At 39.3% G+C, this 22,183-nt stretch overlaps 2 protein-coding genes across 21 annotated transcripts in view; one reads left to right on the top strand and one right to left on the bottom strand.

The window, feature by feature from the left end:
* Positions 1 to 468: 468 nt before the first annotated feature.
* On the top strand, positions 469 to 13,055 carry B52 (serine and arginine rich splicing factor B52). Of its 20 annotated transcripts, none has more exons than XM_028321483.1 (11): positions 469 to 639; positions 1,378 to 1,506; positions 1,949 to 2,019; positions 2,862 to 2,957; positions 5,330 to 5,399; positions 7,042 to 7,115; positions 7,544 to 7,723; positions 8,786 to 8,854; positions 10,813 to 10,965; positions 11,688 to 11,705; positions 11,979 to 13,055. In XM_028321483.1, exons 2-11 carry the CDS (start codon positions 1,381 to 1,383, stop codon positions 12,199 to 12,201), a joined length of 1,080 nt encoding a protein of 359 aa, XP_028177284.1. In that variant the 5' UTR covers positions 469 to 639; positions 1,378 to 1,380; the 3' UTR covers positions 12,202 to 13,055. The 20 variants fall into 20 exon arrangements, 19 of the variants coding, with proteins under 19 accessions (XP_028177284.1, XP_028177283.1, XP_028177278.1 ...); XM_028321482.1 differs by having other exon boundaries at positions 8,783 to 8,854; XM_028321477.1 differs by having other exon boundaries at positions 8,765 to 8,854.
* A 6,257-nt stretch (positions 13,056 to 19,312) lies between these two features.
* Positions 19,313 to 22,183, bottom strand: part of Delta (neurogenic locus protein delta) — a 31,292-nt gene continuing 28,421 nt past the window's right edge. The window contains exons 6-7 of the mRNA XM_028321438.1: positions 20,767 to 22,134; positions 19,313 to 19,487 (exon numbers count right to left, since the gene is read on the bottom strand). Of these exons, the coding sequence (XP_028177239.1) occupies positions 19,394 to 19,487; positions 20,767 to 22,134 (1,462 nt within the window). The 3' untranslated portion in view covers positions 19,313 to 19,393. The remainder of the gene's footprint in view (positions 19,488 to 20,766; positions 22,135 to 22,183) is intronic.

Raw genomic sequence — 22,183 nt, 5'->3', positions numbered from 1 at the left:
AAATAAAATCCTAATATAAAGGGGAATAGTGGAATAAGCCCAATGCAACAGTGTCAGGCATTTTTTTAAATCGAAGGTCTGCACAATTTTAGGTATAATTTTGATTCCAACTTGTAAAAAGATAATTATTGACATTTACAAAGTTTAATGTACTTATAAAATGCGAATCGTTTTCCCAAAATGCTGGTTTAATATCTCATATTATTTTCAATCCAATCCTACAATTAATAAATTATATCAAAATTATATTCCTGTATAATACCTATATCATCATTGTCGTAACGCGATTGAGAATAATACAAAATACATTAATCTCAATATTGCATTCCATATTTTTTAATTCGTAGCGTTTAATATAATAGCGTTACTGTTATTATTTCTTTGCCGGAAGTGTACATGCAGTTTTTAAATTTGCAATGGCAACACTAAGCACCCCGCTCCGCTTCCCCCACTGTCGGCCTGCCTGCGCGATTTGACAATGCGCATTTCCGGGTGTGTCCAAGTTGACAGTGCACGTGTGTGTTGTATTTTATTTCTCATTTTTCACTTCGTACAGTAAATAAAGTGTTCTACGTAAACAAAGAGTGAATAACAAAGTTCAACTCAGAGGATTATTCGGTGATCATAGCATCAAAGAAGGTATGTTGGCTGTTTAGTGGTAATTTTCGTATAGCCTCGTGCGGCGTGCGGTCGTGCCGCCATGTTGTAGTGTTGGCTTGGTTGGATTTTGGCAGCGCATGGCTTTTTGATGAAGTAGATTGCCGCCGATAAAGTAGGAGTCTTGAGTGATTACCGCGTGTTTAAAAACTGTGTTTAATATTATCCGTTTCTACTTCAATTTATGGCGAAGTGCGTAGTTGCCCGGATACAATTTTGTTAGATCTAGTTCACTTGAGCATAATCTGCAGTTTATCTACATCGCGAATTGGTGTTACGTAAATAGTGTTGTGAAAGTAGAGACAGCATCACCCCGGGGGTAAATGATGTCATTTGACTCTACTTTTGGACCAATCTTTAGCTCGATAATAATGTGATAAGGTTCCTAAATGAATTGCAAGTTTCTGCCCTTACCCACCTACTTGCTAATCGATAATAACTATCACGACTAATTGCTAATGTTGGCTGTGTTCACATGATTATACCTACATACACAAATACTATTTCGCTCACAACCTTCAATAGCGATCAAAAGTGGTATTTTACCGCGGATTTTGTGCCGAATCGGCAGTAATTACGTGGTATATAAATGCTGGCCTGTATAGCATTCTGTTTATTTACAAGGAGACACTGAGGTCAAAACAATGTACAGTAGCAACAAACCCCATTTTGTTTATAAACTTGAATGCTATTTACATTTTTGTGTGTATTTTATAACAGAAGATGGTGGGGTCGCGTGTTTATGTCGGTGGACTGCCTTTCGGCGTCCGAGACCGTGATCTGGAGAAGTTCTTTAAAGGCTTTGGCAGAATCAGAGATATCCTCATCAAGAACGGTTACGGCTTTGTGGTAAGTGTTATTTAAATTATTTCATTCATAAATAGGCTTTGGTTTATACCTATTTACCCAATCGACCACTAACTATGTCCCCAAATTAACTTTGAATACTAGCTCAATTATTTGTAACGATTGATCTTGTCAAATGCCTATGTGTTAGTAGCGAATCATTTATGCTTCGTTCATCATAGAAATCTACTTTTCCAGTAACCAATAATTTTATTAAAAACTAATACCATTTGCAGTTTGTAAATCTTAAGTAGGTATTTGAGTAGTTAGTTTTCATTCAAATAAAGAAACACCATGGTAACATGTTGTAAATAAAAAACCATGTTACCATGGTGTTATTTTATTTGATTAATCAATATGCTAATGATGTTATTTGTATGGGACAGTAACCAGGGAAGTTTGAGATTTTAATGTATCGTTACGTTAAGTTGTGTTATTTTTACAGGAATTTGAAGACTACAGAGACGCAGACGATGCAGTGTATGAGTTAAATGGCAAAGAGTTGCTAGGCGAAAGGTTAGACCCATCATAAGTATCACCACATTATTAATTTGAAGCCAACCAGTAGATTTTTTAGTAAACAAACATTAAATTAAATTATTATCTTTAGCCTCTTATCATTTGTACTTGACTTCTTTTTGTAATCTTTGTTCAGTTTTAATGATTAATTTTCTTTATCAGCCGGCTCCACATTTTGTGTGAGATTTGTATGGAAAACTTGTAAAAGAATATTTTGAATGAATGAGCATGTGTTGTGTGGCAGTTGTTTTCATGATTTCTATTTTTTTTTTCTTAGCACATATTGGCTTTTTTATCGTAAAATGATATGACAAAATTATATGTATTTTTTTAATTAGGTTAAAGGCATGTAGACGATGCAGTGCTTGATAACTGTATGAAGGGCCGTCTATTGAATACTTGTTGATTTCTAATCATTCTATTGAACGCATTAGAAACAATCAGCTAACCAATTGATATATGGGGTCATTAAGTTTAGATTATGTTTAGTCAAATATTTATAATTAATTAGATTTTGACTATTGTCCACAAATTAGCAACTCTAAATATCTATAAATTAAAATTTCATCTTGTTAGTTTTGTATTAAGTTACCAATTTGTAGGTAATTAATATTTTAACGCTGATTTATTAACTGTAAATAGAATTTGTTGCAACTGTAAAAGTGTGCATCCTGGGAACGTTTATAAATGTCCTACATCATCAGCCACTTTTTTATCTCCTGTACTATGAGTAACAGTGATGTACGATACATACAGGGTGTAGCTATCAACTGGCTAGCTGTGACAAGCGTATAGCGGCTGTAGTGGTGTGCGAGTGGCTAACAGCAGATGTTGCGCAGGGTGGTGGTGGAGCCGGCGCGAGGCATCGACCGCAGCGCGGACCGGTACAGACGCGAACGCTACACCGAACGCGACCGCGGCCGCTCGCGATACGAGTGAGTGATTACTGTGCGCTACGTACCGCAGGGTGTCGGTGGAGCGAGCGCGCGGCATGCCTCGCGGCTCGGACAGGTGGCGCTGTCGAGAGCTGCCGCCGCCGCCGCCGCGACGCCCGCCGCCGAGACGAGATACGTCTGTATACGACGATTATGCAAAAAACTTAGTGTGGCCTTTTTGAGGGCTCTTTCGGACGTTTTGAGCTGGACTTCTGTCATTCGTTTGCAAGCCCGCTCACAAATTTTTTTTCCTTCACAACCCTTCTGACCAGCGTGGAGAATGCAGACCAATTCGTCCATTTAGCTCGGGTAAATTAAAGGTCAAGCTCCTGCAGCGGAAAGTAAAGATCCTGATGATGATTCTGTGCGGTCTTGCAAACGTATAACTAAGGTTGGACTCGATTGTCTCGTCTTTTTAGAAAGAGCTCTTAAGTTTTGTGGGATATGGGCTGTAGTGTTGCAAGACTTTGAAGCTGTTCGCTGAATCCTTGCTCTAATGGTTCTTCGCTTACAATATATCCAAAATATCTTGTAGCTGTTTGTTCCTGTCTTTCGGGGAATTAGGTAGCAAACCGTCTATGCTGATTTACCATCAACTGAAGTATACAAGTAATGAACTGCAACATCTGGCAACACTACATGCCTGTCAGTTGTCGTGTCCTTAGTTCGGAATCGTCCAAGTTCGAACAATACCCGTGTTCTCGTCTCCCCGATCCCTTTGAATAATGTCAATAAGTTTCCTGAATGTTCCTAAAGTTATTGAAATTGTCCATGCTAGATGTCCCCTTTATTTGATATTTTTGAATGCTCCTATTAGCATGCTCCAGTCGTCTCTTTCCAAAGAACCACCATCTTTCTAGAATCTTGGCACTGCAATCATCCTACCTTAACACCATCATCTACCGAGCTCGATGACATCCACATCTCTTTAATATTCTGAATTTCTTTTAATCTGTCTTGATATTATTTTTGTTTTTTGCATATTCGGTCAATGTATTATTTTGTATTCATCCTCATGTTTTCTCCTAGTTTAGTACCTGTGCTTCCTTAATTAATCTAGCTGGTATTAACTCATCACATCGTTTATTTAGATTTTTAGAATTAGAGTATTTCACTTGCTATCGCTTACTTACGTTTTCTTTGATCTTTTGACATTTAGATATCTTTTCGCATTACAGCTATCTGTAAGTAACCTTGAGAGTCATTGAAACGTAAATAAACAGTTGATAAAACATTCGCACAATTCATAATTCGATGGCTCCTACGTATATGGGCGAAACTGCCGCTTACGCCTTTTTCCAATTATTTAAGCAATGATTTCACTTTGCTCTAATCTATAACATCAGTAAGAAAAAAAATTTTTTTTTCCATTAGATACAAAATAAAATTTTAGGCAAATAGGCGTATGTGCAAAACTTCGCCACGTATAAAGCCCAATCATACGATTCGTCAATCTATACGAGTAGTTGCTTACATAAACATATATTTTTTATAATCCAAATCTTAAATAAAGCCATGAAAATATTTAGCAAATTGTTTTATTTATAAATTATGACACATTATATAGTTATTTAATTTTTAGCGTTAAGAGTCGCATCTCAAACTAATTTGAAAATTATAAATAACTTGAAAAAATCGAACTGCCTAAGGCATCGTGGGTTCAATTCCCGCCTTAGGCAATTTGATTTTTTCAAGTTATTTATATTTTTTAAAAATATGACACATTATGTTAAAAGACCTAACTAAATCTCGAGCACAGTATATGGGCGTATTTGCGTTAAAACGTAAAACGGTACATTAAACGACTTTTTCTAACTGATTTATTATTGATATAGCACATGATAACAATTAAAATAATTACATGCATAAATAAAGAGAGTAATCGCTTAAAATATTATATTTACGTTGTCATTTAAGTCTCTTTACGTTGAACAATATACATGAAATTATAGAAATATGCCGACGTAAAAGGGCAATGCGTAAAATCTCAAAATATATAAGAAAAATATAAAAATTGATAACAGCAGTAGCAAAAGCATTACATGTTAAGGCTAAATGTGAAATTTCATTAAATTCGTTTTAGTAGGTCAGAAGATATGACCCAAAAATATGGTTCTGGCCACTAAAATGGCTCTCCTGTAAAATTTACTTTTTTCACTTACGCCAGTATACGTAGGAGCCATCGAATTGTAAAACAACTGTACAAATGATAAGCTTTTGTCCTTCATAGTTATTGCAAAATTCCAATATTATTTTACGAAGAATTTACTTAAAGTCCCCTTTAACATTCCTTATTTTTGACAAGGTCATAGAGTAAGCGTAGCATCGTAATGTAACGTATAACATGTTTTTAACAGTGACTCCAATTGTAGATACGGGCCGCCGACGCGCACGGAGTACCGGCTAATCGTCGAAAATCTGTCTAGCCGCATTAGCTGGCAGGTAAGAATCGGCCGGATCACGCCCACATCACCCATCACCTACCATCACCCAGGGTCCAGGACGCTTCACGTCACATGAGGGCAGGGCGCTACCACACGGAGGGAAACTCACTGATGACGGACGCTGCATTGAGGGACCTCGCCACCGATCACGATGCCAGGACCAAACGCAAGATGACCATGATCCAATGACGAAGACGCAAAGCCAGAGACAAAAATGGGAAACAGAACAAACCAGATGGGACAATGCACTGAAGACTCCACCTTGGGCCAATCAGCGGACCACATCCACCCGAGAGCTCTTCCTTCGAACTTGCTTTACTAATCAAATCATAAGACAGTTATTAAATTAGTCACAAATATCTCTGTAACTTAGTTTAACAATTTAACAATCAGAGAATTAGCATTGCATAACATTAATTTCTAAAAGTTTTTTCCTGTACACATGTAACGAACTTTCCAACGAGCTTATAGATGATTTTTAAAAACAACAGAAGGTGGCGATTCGTGCCCAGAGCCCTCGATGTAGCGCTGTGTGATGTGATCAGAGGCGATGTTAGGAGGGTTTCGGTCCTGCTGCCTGGTGGTCTGGCGTCGCCTTCGCCCGCCCGCCCCGGACTCTCGTGGCCAAGGTAAAGTGACCACAGGGGGGCACAGTCAACCGGAGCAGCTCTCGTTATGTGCAAACTCCCATTTAAATTCATTTTTTCATCGTTAATTTTTTTCCTTTTTACCACAACTCGTTCGCAATATGAACGCGACCCTTTCGAACACTCGATCGGGGCGTGGACTGTTGCGAACGTCATTTTTTTTATTCGTCAATTTTTTTTGATAGCCCCAACAATGTTTCGTGTTTGGCAATTCCTTGGAGGTATCATTGTTTACATAAAATCTGGAAGGCAGCGAGGCACACGGTGGATCATGGAGCCAGGAGGACATGGACTGACGAGATCTTTGGCGAGGATAGAGGATCATTCTGGAGTGATTACAATTACAAGTGCAAGAACGGGAGTCCCATAAAAGCTATTCGATGACAGACAAATGATAGACAGCTAGAAAAGAACCCAATCTTGGTGATAGCTAGAAAAGAACCCAATCTTGAGGAGTCTTGACAAATGAAAGCAATCGTGGATGGAGCAGAGCATGCATTTGACGGATGGGCAGCAGAAATTCCCAGACCAGCGGTTGAAACTTATGGTGTTCACATGATTCTGAGGATTTAACTTAAAACCACTTGGAAAGGCAATGATGACCTGAGACGACTTGAGGCCCAAGAGCTGGAATGGATCTAAAAAACAAAGACATGGCAGCCAAAACAATTGGACGATTGTAAACGATGATAACCGACAGGTAACCGTCTACGAAACAGTGTTGTGGGTTGTATTTTTTCACTTTATGGTTCATTGGATCCTTTTTCTTATCAATATTAAACTTGCTAGGCATTGCTAGGTTCGTAGGGCTTACATACATTTATTTGACTTTTTCAGGAGTCTGTAACACTCAATTATTTATGATGATATCGTATTTTAACCATCTTTCGGGGCAGAAAGCTCTTGTTGATAAATATATTTTCTGAGGAAGACTTCTGGAAAAGGCCTACGATATCCCGTTGGCCAGTGAATGACATTTTTCTTGGTTTACAGGACTTGAAGGATTGTATGCGTCAAGCTGGTGAAGTCACCTACGCTGACGCTCACAAACAACACAGAAATGAAGGGTGAGTTTTTTTTATTTATTTCTACTTACGTTCGGCAATAACAATGCTATTCGTAATAAAACGTAGGTATTTTTAATATTCAAGTCAATAGATAACGTTTTGTTGATAGGTATAATGATGTACATTTTACTGATAATGTAATCTTGAAATTTTGTTTTTATATTCAGAAATTATGTTCCATATTTTACTTATTATTTATTTTATTTGTCCATCCGTTAGCAAAGCAAAACGGCATTGGAATACAAGAATGACTATTAAATTACCATACAATGTGTGACTGTTACAGTCGCAAATGATGATATTGTATTTTTAACCATCTTTCGGGGCTGAAGACCTTGATGATAAATCTTACACTGACGCTTTCCCAACCCATATCATTTCCCATCTTTTCCTCAACAAGTCTCATCGACCCCCCTATTTTTTTCCAGAGTGGTCGAATTCGCCACCCATTCTGACATGCGCGCAGCTATTGAGAAGCTAGACGGTACAGAGTTGAACGGTCGTCGTATACGCCTGGTGGAAGATCGTCGCTCGTCGCGGCGTCGCACTCGATCGTCGTCCAGTCGCTCGCGCAGCCGATCGCGCGATCGCCGTCGTAGCCGCTCCAGGTTAGAACCGATAATTTTTATTTTTAAGGACAGGATATTGACCATCTCATGCGAGACTGCCCAATATTTAGCAGACTCCGGCATGAGCACGAGATGACATGCAACAATTTACGGATTGACCCCTATAAACCACAACAAATCATAACAAAATCCCAACCAATCGTCACGTTCATAGCCCTCATCAACTCAATAGTCCATCAACTCAAGGGGATCAACAAAACATAGCTTGTAAGCTACGTATTGTTGGATCTCTATCTCTTTTCACGTTTGGTAGCAGACTGTATCCATTAGCAGACTGCAACTAAACGCCCTTGGAGCTCAGAACTTTCGAAGTTCAATAGAAACTGTGAGCACATTATTAGGCACTTTAACCAAAATCGCAAAAGTGCCGAAGACACAATTTTTTTTATTTTTTATTAACCGATAATTTTTATTTTTTAGCAACCGACAACCGCCCAGATAGATTTTATCAGGAACTTAACGTGGCTTGAGGGCCTGATTCACATAACAGTCCAACTGATAGACTCACTCAGTGTGAACGTTTGGTTGGGGGGTCGCAAAATATTTTTTCATACTAGGGGGTCATGTCATAAAGGTTGAAAAACACTGGATTAACCTATTAGATGAACTACAACTTTTGATCGCACAGTTTTCAGACAGAGAGCTGGAGAGAATCAATGCAATAAGTTAAGAAAGAATAAAATATTACAAACTATCTTCTGAAGTTTTGTTTCCTACAAACAACAATCGTTTTAAAAATAGTTTTTTTTTTTAATATTCAGTGGGAATATGATCATTGCAATCATGGAGACCTTAATTTATTTTATCGAAGCTTCACAGCCAGTAGACTTTACAAAACTTGACAGTCCAAATGTTTACAATACCTAATATTCAAGCCCTATATTTTTTCTAAATGATGATATTGCCATTCTAACCATCTTTCGGGGCTGTACGCTCTTGATGACAACTCTACCGCTGACGTCACGCCACCCGTTACACCCCTACAATATTCCCTTCGCACCTGACTACACGTTTGCCCAGGTCTGGCCGTTCGCGTAGCAGATCCCGATCCAAGTCCCGCCCGAAGAGCAAGAGCCCTGCGGCCAAGTCGCGATCCCGGTCTCGATCCAAGTGAGTATGGGAATAGCTGGATGAGCTGACTTTTCAGTGGAGATCCGGCTTTATAAGCATTTGTTGAAAACTGTTTGGGGCTACGATCGCGTGTACCATAGTGTTTATGTTGTTATTAAGATGGGAAGTGCATAAGGATTTGGTTATAAACTCAATAATGTGTGCAACGCCCGTTGCGCAGTTAATGACTGAGATGGCAAGTTATGATCAACTAATTTGATTATTTGACCTAAAAATTACTTGCATCTCGATGAAAAGTCAATTTAAACATGTTGTTGCATTGCAAATACTAATTGAACTTTTATTATGAGGTTTAGTATTTCTAGTTAACTTCACCATTTCCTTCATGATAAAAAACAAACCATAATTTATTACATGATACGCCAGTGGTCCCACTAAAAAGTCTGCTAATCTACTAACATGCATATTATATTAATTAATACTAATATTTAGAGTTATCGCCAGGCAACCTTCCTAGTCAGGTAGAAGACCAGCAGGCTAGCTATCTAACAATAACTTCTATTGCAATCATTGTTTAAATTAAATATAACAAGTTGGATTGTAATATTCAACATTTTCTGGGTTATGTATTTCTCTATCAAGATAGCTACTTAATGCTGTGACTATGTAATAAATAAAATCGTTGTAAAAACCTTTGACCACCAAATCATTTAAATGACAAAAACATTAAAGAGCTGTTTATTTAAGGTGATTGCAATAGATGTTAGGCAATAGATCTAGTGGAGTTACATTTAGAACTATAGTTTGCTCACCCATGTCATATCATGAAATCCAAACTAAGACTGTATAATGTCCTTTTTTAAATTAATCTTTTACTCAACTAATATGCTTGCCTGCAACTGCCCTCTTCAATATAAATCCCACAAGAGCAGCTTGCTGCGGCATAAATAAACAAAATCTGCATGGATCTTTTATAAAATTAACATAGTCTTCATTTGGCTAGGTGTGTTATAACTTGCGCTGAGCAAAATTTGAAGATGTAAGTACTTAGCTATAAAATAGTACTCTATCTGTCTGTAATCTGTATGTATATTATACTGTAGTATCTTCTTTTTATCATGCTGATTTGGTGTTGACAATATCGATTTTTTTTATATTGCATGGTTGTTTTCAGTAGTCAATTATTTTATTGTCATAGTCATTCAGCATTCCATTCTTGTATACTGTATCTCGTGTCATCGTTGGAAGACGATCCCCTACCAAAAACATACGCATCATGCTTAGCCCAAAGGTTATTGCAAGAATATGCCTTAGGCATAAACGCCCGTATTGACAAACGTTACTTTGAGGTCCCACAGTGTGCGTGGACGCACAGGTTGACACGAACCAACCAATCACAGAGCTCTATTCAACACTGTGCGTTCGATTTGTTGCCTCGCTTAAGCAAGGATTGTTTGTGAATACGGGCGTAAGTTGTCTTGTGTTTAGAAGAAGAAGAAAAATAGTTTATTTGGTTCTAACAAACGTTTTACACAATTTAAATAACACATAATTTATTGAACCAAAATGGCTCTTACTCAGCTTGTATCATGTTCCATTCAGAACATGAATGCTGGTATTCTGTAGGAACCATCTTGAAAAGAGAATGAATATGGCATTAATGATTTGATTAGACACTATTGGTCATCAAAAAACTAAAACTCATTAAAACTCATTTATTTCTGTAAATAGGCTTAAAAAAGCACTTTTACACGTCCCAGTATTAACCCTACCACTGCTTCAGGACAATAAATTGGCCAGTGCTGAGAAGAAGCAGCGCAAGAAACTCAGTCACTATTGTCAGCCTCTTTTTCAAAGGTTTACATGCTTTAAAATGTACAAAGTTATAAATATTTATGCGAGCTAGGCAGTAACGGTCTTCCAACTTTGACGGCAACATGCTCGGTAGTTGTAATTGTATATTAAACCCCGTATTACCAAACGCGGCGCATCGCTAGGGACCGCAGCCGGTCCAAGTCTCGATCGCGCTCCGCCTCCCGTAGGTCGGAGCGCCGCTCCGCTTCCCGCCGCTCCGCTTCGCCCGTGGAGGACCGCAACGGACACCGCTCCGCTTCCAGGTCTAAGTCACGCTCGCCGAAAGACGGCTCACGGTAAGTTGTGTGCTTTCAATTGACATCTGACGGTTGTGCGTTTTGTGAGGTTATATTTTTTGTGTACGGTTGCACTGGACTCGTGTCGGTAGAAGATTTAGATCCATCATTCAATAGTCTAATGCCCGTTTACACCTTCAATCCCTAATTTTTAAGTGAGCCCTATGGTAACACACAGGAATTTTGTTTTCAAAGGGATCACTTAAAAATTAGGGATTGATGGTGAAAATTGGCTTAATTTTCATATTATCAAATCTTAAGCATCTTAGACCAAGATTTGGCGCAAACGGCACACAATCGTCTTGTGCTAAATCTTTTTCTAAACAAAATATGCTTGAAGATCTCATAATACAAAAGATTACCATACGCAACATACTTCTAAAATATGATCTAACGTAATTTAAAGCTAAAAATATCTTCTAAAGACATTGCTGTCCAGTGATAACCGCTTCCAAATCTCATTACCTCAAATACGTCATCATTGGTGATGGAATCAAAACTGCATGCTTTATTAATCCGATACACTTCATTTAAACTCCGCACTTTAAATAATCTGAAAACATAACTTCACACATAGATAGTGCATTATTGTCAGATGACACATAGTTTTAACCATTGGCATCTTTTTTGTTAACAAAATTCATCGTTATCCATAAGTGAATAATATTGATAGCACAATTTAATGTCATTATTAACTCTGATCATTGTTTCCTGCCACGCAGAGAGACGGCAACCAAGAGGTGAGCGTTTTATATGTTGTCGTTTTTGTTTGCTCATCTAAAGCTTATTCTGCTTATTTTCATGGTTTGATTTGTGTTTATTTAATTTTTATTTTAGTTTGTTGTAAGTAAACTGTCATTGGTGTGGTTTTTAATGAAACTGATGTGATTTATGTTTAGGGTTATATTTTATGCATTTTGTTTTATTGATTAAAATTCAAATGTCAATATTAGAGATTCAGATTTGCGTCACACTCTAGTATCTTTACTCACTCTCTTTTTTCACCATAACAGGGACAGATCCCGTTCCCGCAGCAAGGAGGCGTCCCCCAAGCGTGAGGAGGAGCGCCGCGCCGCAAGCAAGTCCCGCTCCCGCTCTCGTTCCCGCTCCCGCGACCGCTCCGCTTCCCGCGACCGATCCGCTTCCCGCTCCCGCTCTCGCTCCGGATCCCCGCGACAAAACGGAGACGGCAAAGACCGCGCGAGCACAGACCGCTCCCCGCGTAGCGGAGACTAAAGTTAAAATTACACTTTTAAGACATTTAGGCTAGGATAGGACTTTGATTTTATGAACTTGACTTCGTCTTTTGTTTCGTGGACCTAAACGGTTTATAGATCGTTTCATCCATGAAGACGCGTCCGCTAATGTTTGAGTGTTATCGGTACACGCTAAATTGTCCATAAGTGCACACGCACACTAAAATAACGACGCTCGGATTGCTCGGATTAAACTCCACGCACCCCGCGCTTCCCTTGACCAAAAATTGGTGGGGCCCGACTTCGTTGATGAAACGAGCTATAGCCACTTTCATTTCTCTTGTTCTTGGATGACCGCTACGATTCTTGATCTCTTAGATATCTAAATAAGCTCATCCCTTTGCAATAATAGGTCTACGCTTTGTAGGTACGCGTTTATTTGATTGAAGTCACGATTGTAATATAAGATTTTTAAACGCACCGTTTTTTGGCATCGGTCACGAGTAATTTGTGTCGTCTTTACTATTCACAGTAATATAGTTGTAAACGTCGTGTAAGTGCGCTGATTAACGAGTTAAGATTTTATTTTTATAGTCTCTAATTTAAAGTGACAGGGAACTTGTAATGATAACATTGGTAACATGGACTAATTTTAAGATCAATATAGTTTACCATTCAAATGCATTTTTGTCATATTATTGCAATGGCATACCATTCACTCATTTTGGTTGACTGCTGATATTTGACGACTAAAACAAATTAAAGTACATTTTACACTACCCATGGTATTAGGGTATAATTTGTGAATTAATTTCCTTTGAGATAGGTAAGGTTATATGGTATTTGTAAATACTGATTTTTGTTACTAATAACCAAATAAATAAGTTATAGGTACAACTTGTTTCATTTAACTACGCCCTTTATTTGGTTTGGGAGACCATCCAGTCCTGCCATTAGGGATGTTCGAACCCTTTGTACCTAGGTAGGAAAATACATTAGGAAACAACTGACATAAATAGGTATTATAGACAAGTATTTAATAAGATTTGATGAATGAGAGATGGCCTTCAATACTTATTAGTAGCATACCTTGAGAAACAACTTGCAAACTACCTTCGCTGGTTGGTTTTTTTTTTATGTGGAGGAGTTGAAGACAAACTGGAACAAGTTGCAACGCAGGCTTTAGGTTATACAGGGTGGAAATTTTGTAATGCCACTTGAAGGGAATGCTTTAGAATTTAGATAGAGAATATTTTACTCAAGAAAACATACCTTAATATTTTAAAAGAAAAGGACTGCATGCATTCAAAGATTTCCAAAAAATCACCATTACCATTTTTTGTATTCATGTGGTTTTTCTATTTGTTTTATTTTTTTTATTACACAGGTTTTATACCTTATTACATTTATTGTTTATTTATCAAGTTTATTAGTTTTTATCCTTAGAATTAACCATATCGATCGTGTAATAAAAAATACAGGGTGTAATTTTTACCACATTCGGTTCGATTCCCGGGTGAAGCAAGCGAATTTTCGAAAATCATTAACTCGGTTCACTCATTCACTAGTTTACTTTATGACGATTCGAGTACCAAATTGTCAGTTGCTCTCCAACCTCCACAGTGAACAGACGTGTTGAGGCAAAGTTAGTGAAGTGTTTGTGTTATGTAAGGCGGGGATGCTGTTCGAGCTGCAAGTCCAGGTTAGTGTAGAATATTTATTTTTATTGTTATTTAAATAAATTAATATCGATTTATTTAATCTTATGATCATATGGTTAAAAAAAGTAAATTGGTCGATTTTCTAATAAGTGCATACTTACAGTATTTATTATGCTAGCTTCTGTCCGCGTGGAACAGTTACTTTGGGCTAGCGCTAGAATGTATTCTTCATTGGTACTCCGCTCCTATTGGTCTTAGCGTGATGATATTACAGGGTGCAGGAAACGAGTGTCCTCACTGGATTATTTTTAAACTAGTTTATATCGAAATTACTGATCCTGTAAGTGCTTCACGAGCTCTATCAAACAGTATCAATAACAGGTTATAGAAATCGAATAAACTGATCGGATCTATCCGAAAATTCAATATTTTCAGAATGCATTATCTAGTTCAGCCACATTTACTACATTCGTTGGCCTCTAGATCTCCCGATTACGATCGGGTAAGTTTTCTGTGGGGTTTTTATAATAGTCCCGGATCTACAGTGCACGAGCAAACGACTTAGATGAACTATATTTTAGGTAATACTAAAATTCGTTTAAGAGAAGCTATATTGTAGCTGCCTACTTTAGATAGAGCGAAAAAATGCATAGCAAGTGAAGGATGCTACTTCGAACAATATTAGAAGTTACAGATTTAAATTAAATAACAAACTTACAATAGTTTATTTTATGTGCTGAGGGAGTAGGTATTATTTAAAATTATTTATAGAGTTGAAATTAAAAATAACTTGAAAAAATCGAACTGCCTAAAGCGGGAATCGAACCCACGACCTTTTGCTTGCCGGGCGACAGCAGCTCTTTTCCTAATTAATAACTGAAAGCATTTACGAAGCACTTTTAACGCTTTTTGCGTGTAGTTTTAAGAGCTCTTTGAAGTATTGTAACTTTTCTAAATCAACTGCTATTAAGTAAGTAGGTAGTTCTTTATCGAGTAACAATAATTATATTTCATTTTTTTAAATAAAAAACTAGTTTGTATAACTGAGCTCTATTTCATCAAATAAATGAGAATGTCCGATTTTACAGTCTCATAACATACTGTGCGATGGAGTTAACCGTGCACCTCGCTGGAATGCAAATCCCTCCCCGCGTTCGCCACGTCCCACAGTGGTCCCGATTTAATAAAACATGGACATTGATGCTAGAGGCACGAAAATTTTTTTGATGGTTACTGCTATGATAACTAATAAGGCAAAAAAATATTACAATCCTACGACGTCTATTTCATAGTAAAAAAAATATATAAATATTTTTTGTATGGAAGAAATTACGTTTCTGTCAATTTTTCGAAATTCTTTAACGATGTCAAGATGCCGATCACACATGTTTATAAAACAAGTGATTCTGAGTATTTCATGCGAAGATACTTGTCACTTATCTCTGCGTACTTTTGAGTTATCGAGGGTTGAAAAATCGATTTTTTTGTATTAAATATTTCCACGAAAAATTGCCAGAATTACAATATGGTGTTTAAGGGACACTTTTGATGACACATAACAACGACTCGCACTCGCGCGCGCTCGTATGCATCAACTTTTACTAAAATTAAAAAAAATTAAGGGAAATACTTAATACAAAGTTGTATGTATAGGTCCGCTGGCCGTCAAAAAGTAGCTTATACGAGAGTTTGCCCAATTTACAAGAATATGTCCATCATTGATAAGACTCACACAAATATCGTCTCTCTCTCTGAAGGATAACAAGTTTTTTTTGTTTCCAGAAGCCCATAAATACTCTCTGAAGCGAGAATGAATCTCAAATTGCGATATTCCCATTTTGACAAATTACATGATGCAACTAGCGCTAACGTTTATCTTCAGGTAGACACAGTTTTAAGTTAAAAGATTGTCTACTATTTCACACTGTTCTTCGTTTTGGAACAGTTCTTTGATTATAGGTAGTAGAGAGATGATATTTGTGTGAGTTATCAATGATGGACATATTGTAAATTGGGCAACCTCTCGTATAAGCTACTTTTTGACGGCCAGCGGACCTATAGATACAACGTTGTATTAAGTATTTCCCTTTATTTTTTATTTTATTTTATTAAAAGCTGATGCATACGAGCGCGCGCGAGTGCGAGTCGTTGTTATGTGTCATCAAAGGTGTCCCTTGTACACCATATTGTAATTTTGGCAATTTTTCGTGGAAATATTTAATACAAAAAAATCGATTTTTCAACCCTCGATAACTCAAAAGTACGCAGAGATAAGTGACAAGTATCTTCGCATGAAATACTCAGAATCACTTGTTTTATAACATGTGTGATCGGCATCTTGACATCGTTTAAGAATTTCGAAAAATTTACAGAAACGTAATTTCTTCCATACAAAAAATATCTACATATTTTTTTTTACTACGAAATAGACGTCGTAGGATTGTAATATTTTTTTGCCTTATTAGTTATCATAGCAGTAACCATCAAAAAAAATTTCGTGCTTCTAGCATCAATGTCCATGTTTTATTAAATCGGGACCACCGTGCGTCCGTACAGAGCGTCGATGTGACGTCACGGTTGCCAAGTTCGCAGTTAACTTGACTGGTTTGTACTGGTATGCACCTACACAGTACCTGTACTGTGTATGCCTAACTAAACAGTGTTATATTGCTTGTACTGTGTTTTATTGTTGAGTATTGAGTAAAACGTGTGTGAACATTGTTACTAACTCTACTAATATAGTCTCTAAGTTCAAATTGTTACTAACCAAACTATGGACTGCTTTTGTCTGATAATAAATGATTTTTATTTATTATTTTTTAAAACCCAAATCTTTTCTTTTCACGAAAAACTCTACTCCTCATACTTACACTGCTATTCATGTATTTAGGGTAGGTATACTCAGTGTGTTCAAGGGTTCAGGAATTAAAATGCATCTGTAATCTTTTGTAAACAATTGTTTATTAACATTTTATTTTCCGCGGTCTCGCTGCACATTATTAATTCGTCACATACACTCGCTGGCAAATTATCACTGGTGCAGTGCCTGGCCACCCAGGCACCGCCAGCCATACAATGACTTGTGTGAATATATCTATGGAATTACACATTACTTCCAAGTTTCCAACTATTGACAATTATTACTTTCATTTTTCTTTTGAAATCGAAAATATGTGAATATACTAAAGTAAATAGAAAGACAGATTGTACTCTGCAACACATAATGATCACTGGTCTCGCATGCAAAATAAACAATTTAAGAAAATAGCAAGAATAAGATTTTAAAAGATAAAGCTAGTGGAATGATTTGAATTTGTTACTTTCAGTATACTCACAGATCCTAATACAAATACATTCATGATTTTCAGTAAAATGCGTCCAAAATAATCAAGAAGTCAATTCGCTTCAGTCAATTGTAAACAAAGCTCAAAAAATAATTCAATCAATGATTTCTCTAATAAAAATTAAGGGAATTCACAATAATGTAATTAAGTATCAATAAATTAATTAAAATACTGTCATTTTATTGGTCTGGTGCACAGTTAAGTTACATACAAATGGTATCATTAAAATTTCTCAAAAAGAAAAATGAAAGAAGTTCACTGTGATCAATTTTAAGTACAAAACATTATGTTATTAGTACAATTGTCTGTGTATTACTATTTCCGCATAATTTAAACTTACAATTTGTCATCTTACAAAATTAAATACAAGAACATTATTATTGATCATCAGTCTATTCATATCTCAATATAAATTTTACAATTGTCCTTTTACCATTTTAATCTACGTCCTGGTACAAAAGGCAACATAAGAGGTAACGCCTATCACTTACCAAATAATATCTACAAGAGTTTTATAAAACGGTAATTTAACATAAATTATTTCATAAACGGTTCGATCGATGAGCGACAGGCCCTATGGGGCTTGTGGCGCATCCAGCGAACCTATAAACACAACATATTTCAAGAACTGTACCTATTAAAATAAATAAGTTAAAACAACCTGAAATATCGAGTCCTATGTTGCCTGATGACACAAATAATATTGTCACAGTACTCTTACGAAAGTAATGGAGAATATACTTACAATTCTAAAACTTAATAGTTTTTTTCTATACATGACTTAGGTTTCGACATTTGTTTCTTATAAGTACTCCTGATATTTAACCTATGGACTAACAACGCGCGTGATTTTCACAACTGATTTTTTCCGACGGCGACTCCCGCCCCCTCTATATGGAACATCGATATAGAGAGACCAAGAATGACCGTCAGGCAGGAACGTTAAGTTATTGTGCTAACTGTGATCTACATCCCAAGAACGGAAGCTAAAAAGGGTGAAAAAATCTATGTCGATTTTCAAGAAAACCTGAACAAGATTTTAACTGAAATATAACTTTCACTATAATAAATCATAGGAACAAACGACAATAATTAGTCAATCACAAATAAATCAATGTAAAACTGATGAACGCATCATTCGCGTTTTTCATAAATTAGGCTAAGAATCTTATTTTACGCACGGTTTGGTTTCTGTACTGGTGCGAGTCTAGGGGATAGCGTTAGTAGTGCGAGATTCCGCGGGGCGATACTGAGCGAGTGAGTCGAAATGGAAATTGTTGGGAATGAGACAGATCGAAGAATAAAGTTTCGGATCGGTAGAGGTTGAGTGGTCAGTATTGCCCCGCGGGGCGTGCCGCGCATCGGACCGTAGTGCATCGGCGTCGCTTCACACCGTTACCTACAGAGATCGCAGACGGTGGACAAGTCCACCCGGCCCCTCGGCGAACGCGGTCCTCGCCCGAGCGGTTGCGGCCGCGGCTGCCAGAATTGGCAGTGAATTTTGATCCAAAGTTTGACAGGTGAAGATACTCGGCGAATAATGATAATAGGATTCCGTGGAGGGTAGTTGAACGGGAAGCATGGTCGATCTGTTTTAATGGTTTCAATTTATTATTTAATGGACTTTAGTGTACAAATTTGGTGTTATTTTGTGTTCTAAAGTGCAGTGAAGTGATAAATTATAAAAAACAATGAAATACTTCGAATTTGAGCGCGCATCGAGTGTCGAGTGGGTTGTCGTATGAACAACCCGCTTTGGACCCGGTGGCGTCTCGAAACCTGCTTACGGGCATACTCCACGGAATCCATGAAAAATCAATAGAACTGAAACACCCACGTTCTATTGATAACTATGTCAATATTTTTCACTCGACATTGGCAAATATAAACCTCCCAGAGAGGTTTGGTTGCCACAAAAAAAAAATGATAATACGATAATACTCTGGCAACCGCAGCCGCAAGGCTGGCTTCGGAGCGATCACGTGTACGTTACGCGTCCGTTTCCAGGCGACGTTCACCGATATAGGGCGGAAAACGCGATCCGTCCCGCCATTACTATTTACAGGGCGTACGAATCGCAAATAAATACACCGACGATTAAATCTAGCCGTTTATACAGGTGTCACTTTACACTTTTATTTCTATATTTACAAGCGGCGCACAGCCTGGTTCGCACGAGCGTCCGTTGAATAAATAAGTTATATTGTCCACTGGGGGAGGTCGAGCACTACACTTGCGTGGCAAACGTGGGCGGTAAGCAGTGGTCGTCGAGCACATACACCCCTCCGCCTTCCAGCGCCCGCTTCACGAGCGATGTATCGCTGCAACAAAACAAATAACATTAATTAACACGTCGATTCAATAACGTTGGCTTAAATTAACGGCATTGTACTGAACAACTTGATTGCGGTGGCGTGTCTAGAGATTAGTTTCACGTACATAAATTGTTTGACTTTGAGAAAATGCTTGTGATTGCTCATACCGGTAGTTTGGTAACGTTTTTGCACAACGTATTCAATTTAGGTAACTAAGTAAGTGATTCACAATCAGCCCATTTACATGCGTACATTGGGCTACTGTTACACTTTCACTAAGTTTAAGAAGCTGCCCTCGTGTCTAAGTCTATTCTTATTAGTGCCAAACTTCGGACGCAGGTCGGCCGTTGTAAGGACAATCTATTCAGGTGGGGATTCTTAGATGGCGCAAATACTGACAAGCTGACAACGCCACTCTTGTAGCGGAGTTTTGAACTGACACCGTTCGACACGACAAGAAGAAGATCAGTGGTAACTTAAAGCATATGACTTACTAGCGGCCGCCCGTGACTACATACGCGTGGACCCCGTTTTACCTCCTTAGGGGTTGAATTTTACAAAATCCCGTCTTAGTGAGCACCTACGTTCTAAAAAACCCTCATGCAAAATTTGAGACTACTAGCGCTTGTAGTTTTTGAGATTTCGTGATGAGTGAGTGACCTTTCGCTTTTATATCTATTTATTTATTTAAAATATTTATTGCACACGTAAGGGGGCGTCCATTAATTACGTGAGACAATTTTGGCAATTTTTCAACCCCCCCGCCCCCCTTGGTGAGATATGGTGAGATTTTTCCAGACCCCCTCCCCCTCCCCACAATCTCACGTGAGATTTCTTAAAATACATATTTGCAATGTAAGGGTTAGCTTCGATTAGGATTTAATATTAAAAAAACCGTTTCTTCTAATTTCTTTATTGTTTAATCGGTTCAGAATAAAAAAAAAATATCATTATAATTTTAAAATATATTTATTTTTTTAATTTAAAATAATCCAGTTTTCTCACAATTTGACCCTTTTTCTTGCTGAAAAAAATTACGTGATATTTGTCGAGACCCCCCTCTCCCCTACATGAGATTTAGTGAGATTTTTCTGGACCCCCTCCCTCCCCTAATCGTCTCACGTAATTAATGGACGCCCCCTAATAAATAATAATTAACAGGCGAGCTTAATGCCATGAGGCATTATCTACCAGCTAACCAGAAAGTTAGGCAAAACAGAAAATTTAAATTTATAGATATAGATTAGATAGTTTAAAGTAGATAAAGTAGTATGATTATGCTTACCTATTAGCACAATACGCGGAGTCGGCGGATAGCCGCGAGAGCCTCGGGTCGAGCGCAGCCAGCAGCCGCGCCGCGCTCTCAGTATTAAGCGTCTTGCGCTTGCACTCCTCCGCCGCGGCGTTGTGAGCGTTCTGACACTCAGCCGCGGGCGCGTCGCATTTGCCCCACGTGTTGCGGATCACCCGCCCCCCTCCCCCCGCGTTGGCTGCGTTCTGCGCCCGCGCCTCGGCATCGGCCGCGTTCTGCGCACGCTTCCGTCGCCGCCTCACACACGCCACCGCCACCGCAGCCGCCAACGCCACCGCCGGCACCAGCGCCGACAGCGCCGCTATCAACGCCACGTGGCGGCCCGACAAACTCTCCTCTTCCCCCATGTTATCCCCCACTCGCTTCAAATGATCCCCCGCCGGTTTCGAAACGAAGTCCGCTAGCAACACCGTACACGATTTCCCGCCCCACCCGGCAGAACAGTCGCAGTGGTAGCCGTTCACTCGGTCGCGACACGTTCCGCCGTTCTGGCAGGGTGAAGAATCGCACTCGTCGATGTCGATGCTGCAGTCCTTTCCAGCGAAACCGGGTAAACAACGGCACTCGTAGTCGTTGTCCAGCACCAGGCACTTGCCGCCGTTTGCGCAGGGCTTCGCTAAACATAAGTCTACGCGCGTCTCGCAGCGAGCCCCCACGAAGCCGGGCGCGCACTGGCAGCGTCGGTCGTTCACCAGGTCCACGCAGGTCCCGCCGTGTTCGCACACAATCCCTGCGCAGTCGTCAATGTCGATTTCGCACCGGTTGCCCTTGAATCCAGGTTTGCAGGAGCATCGGTAGCTGTCGCCGGCCCGGGAGCACGTCGCGCCGTTTCTGCAAGGGTTTCCGGCGCACGGGTCGGCTTCCATCGCGCAGTCGGGTCCGGCGAATCCGGGTGGGCACACGCAAACGTAGCCGGACGATCGTGTTTCGCAGCTGCCGCCGTTTCGGCACGGCTGGTCGGCGCAGGTCAAAATTCGCGTTTCGCATTGGGCTCCTTCGTATCCGGAGGGGCACGCGCACACCAGTTCCTTGCCCTCTTGCACGCACGCTCCTCCGTTCAGGCACGGTCGAACGGCACAGGAATGGAGGGACTTCTCGCAGTTGAGCCCGGTGAACTCCGGGGGGCAGACGCAGGTGTAGCTGCCCTGGCCGGTGTTGTGACAAGTCCCCCCGTTTTTGCACGGTCGATGGTTCGTGCAGTAGTTGAGGTCCTGGTTGCAAAACAGCCCGCCCCAGCCCTCCTCGCAGATGCAGTCCCAGGGCTTGGAGCAGGTGCCGTGGAAGCAGCCCGGATGCCGCTGGCACTGGTCGCAGAGCTCGCCCACCCAGCCCGTGTGACAACTGAAATGAAAGGAAAACACACGTCAGAAAAGAATACGTGATAACAAGG

This window comes from Ostrinia furnacalis, unplaced genomic scaffold (assembly GCF_004193835.3).
Source record: "Ostrinia furnacalis isolate ACB-3 unplaced genomic scaffold, ASM419383v2 OfSCF7532, whole genome shotgun sequence".
Taxonomy (NCBI): Eukaryota; Metazoa; Arthropoda; class Insecta; order Lepidoptera; family Crambidae; genus Ostrinia; species Ostrinia furnacalis.
The sequence above is the reverse complement of the archived record's forward strand: the minus strand, read 5'-3'. Positions and strand labels throughout refer to the sequence as shown.